The sequence below is a fragment of the Apis cerana genome, linkage group LG14, assembly GCF_029169275.1.
Source record: "Apis cerana isolate GH-2021 linkage group LG14, AcerK_1.0, whole genome shotgun sequence".
Classification (NCBI taxonomy): domain Eukaryota; kingdom Metazoa; phylum Arthropoda; class Insecta; order Hymenoptera; family Apidae; genus Apis; species Apis cerana.
The window spans coordinates 8,381,525-8,393,860 of record NC_083865.1 but is presented as its reverse complement, the minus strand read 5'-3'; the positions used below and the strand labels follow the sequence as shown (position 1 = coordinate 8,393,860).

The window sequence follows — 12,336 nt, the reverse complement described above, 5'->3', positions numbered from 1 at the left end:
AATGCATGAACCAAAGTTCACGAGGGGGTTGGGTTACGCTCTCCTCGCCGTTGAGACGTAACAAGCTAACAAAGCGAACCAAAACAGATCCCCGTCTCGTTCGTATCTCTCCCTCTCTCTCCTCTCTCTCGAGAGGATCTTCCATCCGCTCCTCGCCGCGATTGCACCTGGTTTTCATTGCGTTCTTGTTTCATCCGCGTTACACTTTGCGTATGGCCGATCCCCTCGATCTTTCTCGATCTATCTCGGTAACCGTCCTTGAACGATAAACGGGCGGGTCCGGCCGATTCGTCTTATAGGCCGAAAATACGATGGAGTCACGCTAGCAATGTTGTGACAAGCTGGAGCGACCTTGTCGCCGCGTTAAACTTAAATCCGCTCACGCGGTTCGATTTAAACATTCTATATATATATATAAACATGGAAGAATCCGTGTGTGACCCAGGTTCGAACAGGTTCTCTCTTGTATCGCGATAGAATTATCCCTTCTTAGGCAAACTGGCATCGGTTAGCATTATTGAACTCTTTACGCGAGTTTTCGTTCATTTAAACGGTTTTTAATATGCTCGGGAACACGTACGTTTTCTTGTCTTTTTGGAATTAGAATTGTATCGAAGAATTGTTGCTCGAAAAACTCAAGTAATATTTTTATTTTTACTCGACAATCACTCGTTTCGAAGTTTATTACGAGCTCGTCGCTTCGCCTTTGATGTCTCTGACGAGGTTAAATCGTTTTAGAAGAATCGTTTTAGGCATTTCTTCAGAATCTTTTCAAAGTGTAAGACAATAAAAAAAAAAAAGGGAAAAAGAAGAAACAAAAGAACTTGCCAGTAAAAAGTACGATCCAAGGTGGGGATAAGGGATGAAAGGAGGAAGAGGGGGAGGGAAAGTCTTCTTTTTCTCTTCCCTTTCGTGACGCTTGAATGCAGACCAGCCGTCGTAATACCAACTTTAACATCGATCGTGTATGTACGTAAATTCCTTTGAGATTTTTATGCTGAAGCTTCGCTCAAACTTTTTTCCAATCGCTTCTCTTTCTTTCCTTTCCTCTCCCTTATTTTCTTTCTTTTTCTTTTCTTCGCAACGCGAGGGAAATCGAAATCAAGGTCGAAGGTGGAGGATTCGATCTTTGAAATCCGCGTCGATATTTGTTTACGTTGCGAACGTAACGCGTACCACTTATAAATGGGGAAAGTGGAACGGGTCGTTGAATTATGAGGCTGGAGATCGTTGTCGCGAGGAATATCGGTGTTTAACGCTCCTTCTATGCTCTTCCCACTCTCTTTCGTCATCGCCGTTCCTCCTCAGCGCCCGGCGTTTCTTTAAAAACGATGGCCGAGCCGGGGGTGGTCCGGTATGCAGCTCGAGCCTCTCGCCTCGTGCCAAGAACGCACTTGTGCACGCCGTGTCGCGTAAGAAAATAGAAGTTCCGCGAATGGAAACGACAGTCGTAACTCAACCCATCGAAATATTTCGACGGGTGGGAGGGTGCGTCACGCTTGTTTGGAACTGGTTTAGTTTACTTATTGGACCGTCGATCTTTCTCGAGGATGAACGGGATGAAAATTATTGGGAGTAAAATATTGGGAGTTTCGTTTCGTTTCATTCTCTCGCCGATGGTGGACAGGAGGATGCAATTTTTCAGAGATATTTCTTCTTTTCAGGAAATATACTTGGTTTTATTATTTGCTTGCATTCGATGTGAAACAGGGACGGGTGACAAGGGGAGGGGTATAATTGAATTTGTCGTTGTCTAGGATTTAATAGTATTGCTCGGATGGTTAAAAGTATGCGATGCGGCGATGAAAGTTTCTAATCGACAGGAAGATTAGATCGGTTATCCAGGGTACACGGGGGATTAAACGTGTAAGATGGATTTCTATATCGTGAAAATCGGATTAGAGTTTGCTCGAAATTATTGGATTCTCGGGATCATATCCTGCCCGATAATCGAATGAAGATCTCTGGGAAATTTCATGCCTTGCCTCGGTTTATTTTCATCTGGCCGGAATCGAGACCCCGCGATCGCGATTATCGAATTCGAACGAGTATTCTTCCAGTGGCGGATTTCTCATGTATGAGAAGAAAAAACAAGCATATCTCGACGAGCGTTTTCTCTCATTAGAGATCGGGATCATCGATGAAATTTCGATATTAGATTTGGCTCCAACAGCGGTCCGAGAGATGGGATCGAACGGGATTGTTTTGAATTCGAGCATCGCGCGGGGAGGGGAGGGGGGAGGGGAATCTTCAAAGAAGCGTGAATCGACTGCACAGTATCGAGCAAATGAAAAACAATAAACGGCACAGCTGGACGCTCAAAGAACTCCCTAGGGGTGAAAATTGCGCGTCTCTTCCACTCTTGATAATTATTTCCATAAGCGTTCCAGAAAGCGTTCCTTGCACTGAAAATTACAAAACAAACCAATTGCCCCTTCCTTTTCCATCCTCCCTTTCTCAAAAGTACGTATTCCGAAAAATTTCTTGAGAATTCAACCAGTTTGACAGAATTAATGAAACAAGCGTGGAAAAATTGTTTTAACAATTGCCTAAGAATAAACCCAGGAATCCTCGTAAGATTCTAAGAAATATCGAGGAGAATCTTGGAGATTGCTCTTCATAAATGATTAAATGGAATGGATTAACGAGTAAATGGAATTGGAAAAATGAAAATTGGGAATAAAGTGTCCGCCCAAGTTAACGAGGTTGCGTTAAACGCGTTCCAGCAACGAGAAAGTGTCCTGCGCCGAGACGAAATATTCAACGGAACAATCCCCGAACGACGAACGCTCGAACGTCCTCCCTTCCAGCCGAATATCGCACGGTATTTATAAAGTTAATTTGAATGGTGCCTAGGCCAGTACTCAATTTCTGAAAGATATTTCAGCGACACGTGTGGCCTACGTTAAATCACAAGCGTGTGCGCCACGGATGAATATTTTGCACGCGACACGACCGAATTAAGCTTTCCCCGAAAAAGCCCCGCGCAACTCTTTCGATCGATTAATATTCCCTTTTCCACGAATCGTTTCTCGATTACAGAAATCGAGAATGAAACGCCAGAGCTGACCTCTTCACCCTGTGAAGGATAAACTTACTTAGACGGACGAAGAAAATTCACGCGGAGCGGAGCAGGGAGCATTTTACCGCTGTCTTCGCCTCCTGTTCCACGAGTATCGCGTTAAAGGCTGTTGGTGGCACATCGAATTGAATATCGAGAAATTCGATCGCCGGTCAATTATCGTTTCGAGCGTGCACGGCGTGGTAAAGTTCGATCGAATAGCGTGGAGATTGAAGCGGGAAGGAGAGAGGGGACTGATTAACCACCACCCCCTATGTGTATTTTCAAACGCGGTTAAAAATAGTTTTCACGCGTATTTCGAAACGAAATAAATACGCGAGTATACTTGGTGTGAAACGGAGTAAAACGGAAAGCAGTGTGAACGGTTGGAAAATCAAGGCTGTCGGAGAAGGTCGTGGAACCATAGAATCGTATCGTACGTTTTTTATCATTTTATAACTCGAGATACGATTTTAAAGTATCAAAATTCTGTGCTGCAAAATGTGTTACGTAAATACGATTTTAATTCATCTTCAACATTTCAATTCTTTTGATTTCACGAAATGTTGAAGGTCGAAGGTTGGATTTGATTGATAATATTTGTCGATCCCCGGTTAATTTCTTCTTCGGTTCTTATTTTCGCCAGTTTTCGAGTTACATAAGATCGATCGCGATGTCGTGAAACTTCCCGTTTGTCGATCCAACATTGAGAAAGAATTTTAAGTGATCCGTCTTACGAAAATATTTACTCGGAAACCGCGAGGCTTAATTAGGCCCGAGATGCACTAGAGCGTGCTTTTGTTTGCATAGTCGACTAAGCCGTGCAAAGGCTTATGCATTTCGTTAAAAATTAACGAGAGGAGGGCGCGTTTCTGGTATACACAATCGGAGAAAATACAAGGGATGTGGTTTGTTCTTTGATTATTTTTAGTCGCTCCTTGCTCCACGTTTCTTCCCTCGTTTCGAAACGAGAAAGAAAATACGCCGCGCTGAAACAATTTTGCAATAATTGGGAAGCAATTAACAGAGAACTCGAGAGGATTAACAACCAATCATATTTCCGAGGCGAGATGCATAATTAACCATTGTTAAATTCGAGTTAAGATCGACGAAATCAATTTGAACGCGTCGTATCATAAATGGTGCTTGCCAAATTCCCTCCCCCTCCCTCGAATCAAGAAACAACAGTATTCGTAATCGTGCGTTGGAAGCTCGAAGGCGTCGAACAATCATAGGAATCGATCGAGGCAATCTCATCGATGAACCTAACCATTAACGTTCATAGGTGGACAGCCTTCCCCTCGTGGAGACCTCCATCGTGGTGAAAAAAACCTGGAGCTTCGTGGAGAACCGCGGAGAATTTTAAATATCCATCCTGGCAACAGCCCAAACTTTCTGCACGAATTTATCGCGCAGCGGCACACGTATTCTCGTTATTATGTACACGTATGCCGCTCTCTCGCAAGCGACAGAGGAGAAGAAAAGAAGAGAAAAGAGAGAAAAAGTACACGTATATATGTATACATAAATGTACATATAAAAAAGAAACACGGAAACGCGTGTGATTGATTCATTTCGTACAACTCTCGTTCGAGGCATCGTTGTTACAATTCAACGAGATAAAGATCGCGAGCTGATCTTTAGATAGAAAACACGGTTTAAAAGCCACGTGATGTCTTCTCTCTTTCTCTCTCTCTCTCTCTCCTACGATTTTCGGCAAAAACGTGGAGGGAAAAGTAGGTCAGAGAGGTTTTTCGAGGTCTCGATCTAGGCGGCCCTGATACGTCGCCCGTTCGATGAATCACCGGTCCCAATGGAATTTAAGAATTTATCGCGCGTACGCGCTCGCCCTTCTTCGTCGCGCGATAATCCGCCGCGTTTCTCGCCACCGCGAGAGAAAGAGAGGAGGGAAATTTTGGCCGTGTCGACGAGAGGGGACAGATATCCTAGAGACTGGTTGCCGGTTCGGCGCCAGACTTCTAGAAACTAGAAACCAGCGAAATTTTTAGCGAAATTCGATTTCATCTATGCACGCGCGTTCAAAAATCTTGGAGATTTTTCATTTTACGCTGTGAATGTATAATTTTGAAATCAGGCGAATCACACTGCTCTCGACTTCGTTATCCAATTTGTTTGAAATTTATTTGATATTTGTACGATTTGTGAAATTTATATATATATATATATGTACTTTTAAAATAGAAAATAATAATCGTTGTAAAACCGATACAAGGCTTGTTAAGGTCGGTATTAGGGCTAGAAAATTAAGGGGAAATTTATAAGCAGCGATATACGGGTGTATGTATGTATCTGTTTTCCGGCCTGGACTACAATTTAAATCAACCACGGACCTAATTGTCGACTTTTAATAGTTTCATACACGAAAACGAAAACTCGTGCCAGGTTCCTGGTGTCACATTACGCGACCGAGTCGCGTATACGCGTGTGTATACGGGATCCGGGGTGTTCTTAACGAAACTTCGCCTGCCCTTGACACGAATAACCATCCATGATCGATAACAATTCTTAATCGAAACTTTTTACCGAATTAAACGTGTCCCATCTCTCTAACCGCAAAATGTCATTCGCTCGCTAACGTTTAAACGTTCGCTTCAACTTTTCGTGAAACCATGAAATTTCGAATATTACGAAATGTTGCCTGCCAATTTGCGATTGTACGAAAAATTCTCAGTCACGAAGATCGAAACATTAACGAATGCGAATAAAATTATCATCCCGATTCGTCGTAATTTGGAATTTTTAACACAAGTTTTTCCAACCAAAAAGGATTTCGACGCAACGAAATCCTTCCGCCTCGAAAAATTTTAATTTTCCAAGACACATACATATGTATTTCGACCAGGAAAATTAAAATATAGACTCTTAATGAACGAAATCATATAGAAATCTTTATAGAATGTCGTTAGAATTTTTAGGAATTGAAGATCTGTTTGCCTATGGAATAGATTGCTCCTTTTCTTTTTCTCTCTCTCTCTCTCTTGCCGACGTCGTGTTCGATTAGGATGAAAAGAAGACAGGTGAAAAGTATCGAAAAGATGGTTCGTTAACGGATAAGGTGTGGAGATGGAGAAGGAGAGAAAAAAATGAGTGGACGCAGTTGAGTGTTATAGGACATATATGCTATAGGGAGGACGTCAGATTAGAAGCCAAGGCTTGACGAGCAGCAATGCCACCGGACAAAAACCCGCCCTGAAGCTCTGGCATACATATTTTTTATTATATAAATTGGCGTTACAAAGGTTTCCCAAGAATTTATCGCGTTAATGCCTATTATCGTTCGCCCTTCCGTGCGACAGCCGCAGCTTTTGTTAACGAGCGATGATACGCGACCTCATCGACTTACAGCGAATTCTTATTCAAGTGGAGAAGGATAAATTGAATCTGCTGCTGGGGATAAAATAATAGAGGGAGGGATATGGGAATGGTTGACGAGAAGAGAAAAAAATCTTGAAAAAAGTTTCTCGAGGAAGAATGGAATCGGCGCCTGACGTTGAATATTGGATAATAATTTTTGATTTGTTTCACGCGTTCCGTGGGAACGGAAAGGAAATATTTTGATGAAAGCTATGCCAATCGACGCCAGATCCCTTGCGCAAGGGTGGGTTATAAACTCTTTCGAGCACTTAATCCGCATCCGCAGCCCAGCTATGAAAAATCCCCGCGTTTAATCGCGCATCAGTGATGATTACGAAGGAAATCGTGTCAAAGATATTTGCATAATTCAATACTACTTCCTACTAAAATATTCTACTAGAAACGAAACATTTTTTTCCCATCTCCAATTAAATTTTAAGCAATTTATTATTATGGGAAATTAAATATTATTCGGAAAATAAATAAACAAATAAATGATCACTTTTGGATCAGAAGGAAAATTAATATCGACGGGAGAAAACACCGACTTTGATCATTTGCGTTTTTTTATCACGATCGATCTGAACATACGAACATACCCTGTCGCTTTCTTCCGGATTTAGTTTTCCTTGCAAGGATTTTAGACATGCCTCGAGTGATATTGCCAGTGGCATGCATTGTCCTATTGTGAAAACAGAACCACCCCTTTCCTTCCATTTAACCGAGCCCACTCCCCCTCCTCCTCCGTCTCCGTCCTCGCATCCGAGATGTTTTAAATAATATTGAAAATGGAGTTCTGGCTCGATGCCTACTCGTTCCATATCCCGGGTGGTTCGCGATTCTAAAAACTTCGATTATATCGAGCCGGCCGGAACGACAACCCTCGAGCTGTTAACTTTATTTTAATCTTTCGCGAGAGAGGAAACCGTGATTCTTGAGAAAACTTTCATTAAACTTTGTACGCGGACACGGGCAATATTACTATAGAAGAAATCCTACTATACCTACTCTTCCGCGGCTCGAACGCTTCCAACGAAATTGATTTTACCTTTTCATAGCCACGCTCGTTATTCCAACTCCGTTTCTGATCCGATCGCCATTCCAGACGATACCGAAAACGGGCGAATCGTTGAAAATTGGTTATCTAATTTTAATGGAAATTATCCGTCGCACGATATCGCGGCGTGTATACAGATGACGAGTGCTAATTTATTCCTGGCTTATGATTTCGTCCCGTTAAAATTTCCTAACCTCGAAGAGGAAAGGGGAGAATAGATCATTCGTTCCTTTGGAATATGTACAAAAAAAAAATTGAGAAAATTCTTTCTATCCGTTTTTCTCTTTTTTTTCTTCGATCGATCTGAGCGTCGAGTATGATACGGAACGCGGCCACTCACCGTGCGTATCGAATTTCCTGATGATGGTTTCGATGATCGTTGTCCTGGGCGCCACGTGACCTCGTCTAACAGGCATCGCAGGATTATTCCCAGGTACCTGGGCCTATGAGACGTTTGGCGTTCGATCGAAGGCTCGTTAAGCCTTGCTTTTAATAATTAACGTGTGACACTACAGCACTGAAAAAACACTCGCAGCATGCGTACAAGCACGGTAGAAAAAAGCACAGCACGAGTTGAGCATAATGATCATCGAGGGAAAAGAAGAAGCACCGGCTAATATCGGCGATGTTCGTCAACAATTTGTTCTTCCTAAAAATCTGTTCTTCCCTTTTCTCTTTTAATCTTCCTCTTAAGAAAAAACTTCCAAGAAGAAGAGAACAAAAAGATAATGGGAGAAGATTCGTTGCTGGTCGGACGATCGAAATCGAGATGATTCTTTCCTTTCTCTCTCTCTTTCTCTCTTTCTTCCGCTCTAGACTTCTTACGTAGATACAAAAGGCGAAGGAAATAGTAAACGAGGAAAAGTAACCACCAAGAAAATTGCCACTTAATGCGGCGATGCGTGTGTGCCTTTGCCTTTTGCCTCGAGGAACACCCTCGAGTCCCAAGTTAGTCTTGGCTAGTCTTTCGCGGGAGGATCGTTGTTTCTTGGTATTTTCGTTTTGTACAAAATTCGCATATATAAGAAGCTGCGTGGACAGAGTCGATACGTTTTTCTCCCTACGAGAAGGCTGGATGTCTTCGTTTGACTTCCTTTTGGACCCAATACTCGTCTACCTAAATGTATCTAAGGATAAGAAACAAGCTGTAGCCAAGTGACGTCACGGTTCATCCTCTCCTCTTGATCTTGAAGGGCAGAGAGAGAGAGAGAAGGTCGCGGCCTGGACGTCGTCGTCTCGACGTTCGTGCGTGACACGAGGCCCGACCGTGTTATACACTCTCCTCCGCTCCTCCAATGTTTTCCTGGCTCGAGACGTACGATCTAACGCGAGAAAACATCTATTTATAGTCGATATACCATGCGCAACACGAACGGTATAATTCCCACGGAATTCCAGAACGGGGTAGGTAACAGGAATCTGGGAAACGTCTTGTTGTCGTTAACGATATAAGACGGTTTTCTTCGTTTTGTGCACGAGGATTTCCCCTCCCCCACCTTGTTTCTTCTCTTCGCCTCGCGTGCCTGTTCGAGTCGCGATCGCTATCTACCCTCTATATATTTTCTATGTATGTATATATATATATATATATATTCTTTCTTAAGACAGCCAAAGGACGACGTGTCGCGAATACCTCGACACTACTCGAAGAATATCCTCGAAGAAAATGGAAAACTGTGTGAGCAACGTTGCGCCAACGTGCGATACCACCCCCTCGGCGATTGTTACTCCGTGGAAAATTCGGAGAAGCTTGGACCTCGTCGGCTCCAAGTCAATGTACTTCTCTACATCCGGAGGTACAACGAACGGTAGACGTCTCGGAGAAGCGCATTGTGCGGACATTTCCACGAGGTGTGTTGTTGTTGTCGAGAGAACGAGTTGTCGGAAACGTCGTTTCTTTCCTCCGGGTGTGCTGTGCGTCTCGTCGATTCGGCCGTGTTCAATGATGGAACACTATTGGCGAATGCACGGATATCACGAACGCTGACACCTGTTTCGAGGCCGCGGAGCGGAGCTGTTCGAGCGAAACAAGAGTTGTGGCGGTTATCATGGCGGTGTAGGGGAGGGGGAGAGAAGCGAAATGAGCCGAGGAGAATCTCAGAGGTTGAAACGAACCGTCTGGATGACGACGAGAAAGGCACGTGGTGGATTTGTAGTTGCGTTTATACGAAATGCCAAAGCGCGCGCGGGTTTGCCACTTGGTTCACTACGATCGTTATGCGTAACGACACGTTGACGCGTATTACGCCTCTCAATCGAATGTCCTGTTCCCTTACGGTTGTAAGGCGGTCACTCATTTCACCTGGAATTCGGCCGATCTTTATACCTCTTCTTCATCCTCCGCAAAAATAACACGCGGATGACACGATTGATTGTCGATATTTCTCGAAATATCCATCGATTCCCGTAACCTGTTGGCGACGGCCACCGACACTGCCCACGGGAAACACTGTCTCCTCGACTCCTCGTAGCGACCTTCCCTCTCTCGTCACGAGGCAACGCTTGCGTTTTTCATTTGCGCACAACAAAATAAACGTAATAAACGGATCTTTCGTTCGCGTATCCTTCGCCACGCTCCTCGTTCGAGCAACGAATTACATCCTTCTGCGGAGCAGCACCACGCCTTCCAGGTCCAAAATCGAAACTCCTGCGTCACTCTGTGTTCCAACGTATATCCCGATTATTTACTAATAGAACATGTTTCCATCGACGAGAATTCCTGGAACGTGATACCGGCACCGTATTGCCAAACACTGTTGCTTTCCCGCGTGCTTCCCACCTTTAGTTTTAAGTGCGTCTACCGGCGAACAGGCGTCTCGAGACCGCGTGCCGAGCAAAATACCGGAAGGGAGACGAATATATATATATATATGTATGTACGTGTATATATTTATATATCCTTCCTTCGAAGAAAAATTTTTCCGTTTGTCTCGTTAGTCGCCGTCGTACGGTCGGAACTGAAAAACACGAGGAGGCACGACGACGGGCCGACGTCTCTCTCGGCGACGGCGACGACGACGACGACGAAGACGACGCCGGCGACGATGGGTACGTTAGGGGGATCGTGTACGGCGCCTGCGTCGTCCACGAGCCGTCCCCACCAACGTCACTCACCACCCGATTACACCGCCCTATCGTATCCCCTCGCCACCCAGTGATAATATTGATAAGGTCCTGCGTCTCTTTCGTTCACCGTGTCACCCTTGTTCCGCCTGGAATCCGATCGGACATACGGCCGAAGAAAGGGGATACTCGTTGATAATGTGAATTCCTCGGAATGAACGGAGGGGAGAAATTGTTGCTTTGATTATTGCGCTAATTAATTTGCACTTGATCAAATAATGATCGATCACCGTCGCTAGGATTTTCGAATATTTTAATATTCCATGTAATAATATTAGATTGGGGTATTAATATAAAATAGTTTCGATGTGATAATATTCGCGTGAAAATTAATTTATCTCTATTCGATGAGTAAATATCTACGTTTCGTTTTATCGAAAGAAAGGAAAAGAGAAATGATACGGGATTACGAAACAATAATAATATTTTTGTACTCCTAGCGTATTTAGTTATATCTCCGTGACGTCTTGTAGAAATATTGAAAATAGTTTAATTTCTACGATTAATCTACGTGTAGTTACTTATTCACTTTGAAAATTTTTAAACAAATGTTTATCGAGATTTTTTTTATTGTATATTTTACTTTGCTGCACCTTGCCGATATATATAACTATAGACATTATCTTTTTCTGTATTATCAGCGAGCTTTGTTATAACTCATATATGAACACGAGGTTAATTATAAATCGTTACTAACTATCGTATTCTGACAAAATAGGTATGCAAAAATAAATTGGATATCTCAGAAAGAAACACTAGCTTTTTTATTCGTGGTCATAGTTTTGCAAATTGTCTAGATTAAAATTAGCGATTTGGTAGAATATTGAAATAATAAGTTATTGAGCAAAGATCTTTATTAATGCATAAATTTTTATCTACAATGATCTCATTTAATATAATTTTTTTTTATGTTAACGAAACGATTATGTCAAAAATAAAAATCAATTTTCGTTGTTTATTTAACATCGTTCAAGAAAATTTGATAAATATCGATATCATCTATCGATAGTATTGTTTCAAAGACTACCATTTTGACATCTTTTGTTCAAAGATAAAATTACAAAAAAATTAATGTTAACTTATAAAAGCAACTGTTGATATTGTCATTGCACTGTTTTATCGACACAGAATTGTCTTGATCAATTGTAGATATTCGATATACATTAATACAGATTTCAATTTTAATTCAAGATTAAATTCGAAATATTCTATGTGCCATAAATATGTATTTAATTTTTTAAATAATAAATGTAAATTATAATAAATCGTATATTAACACATATATTATGTAAATGGAATATATATATATATATGTGTGTGTTCGAATTTAATCTTTGAAATATAAATTCAAATTCAAATACTCATTTGATCATTAATTCAAATTAATATTTCAATTGGAAGAAAAAGAATTTTTATACGAAGAACGAAAATTTTATACGATGCCATGACTTACCAATGGAATAACTTCATCCAACGATTTTTCACTCAGGTTCTCGTATCAATCACCATCTTCATCAAAAAAACACGCACACTATAAAGTAGTAGCTTTTCATAATCACTACTTATCAAAAAGAAACGATTTACACTTTTTAAACTTGAATTTTCTACGATTGACGTAACTTCGTATCGATGACACCAAACTCTGTTCTCTGTCACAGTTGCGTTCGAAAATGGCGGCGCACGAAATAAGCCGAAGGAGTCGCCACTGATGTTCGGGTAT

General features: G+C 42.0%; 1 protein-coding gene across 21 annotated transcripts in view; it reads right to left on the bottom strand.

Annotated features, from left to right (window-relative positions):
- LOC107998655 (potassium voltage-gated channel subfamily H member 6) overlaps nucleotides 1–12,295 on the bottom strand; it is a 108,340-nt gene extending 96,045 nt beyond the window's left edge. For 19 of the 21 annotated variants that reach the window (XM_062084534.1, XM_062084535.1, XM_062084539.1 and 16 more), the window contains exon 1: nucleotides 7,834–10,927. In XM_062084534.1, the coding sequence (XP_061940518.1) occupies nucleotides 7,834–7,909 (76 nt within the window). In that variant the 5' untranslated portion in view covers nucleotides 7,910–10,927. Of the gene's footprint in view, nucleotides 1–7,833; nucleotides 10,928–12,069 lie in introns of those variants that run through there. The other 2 variants (XM_062084549.1, XM_062084544.1) reach the window with 1 other exon arrangement.
- Nucleotides 12,296–12,336: the final 41 nt, after the last annotated feature.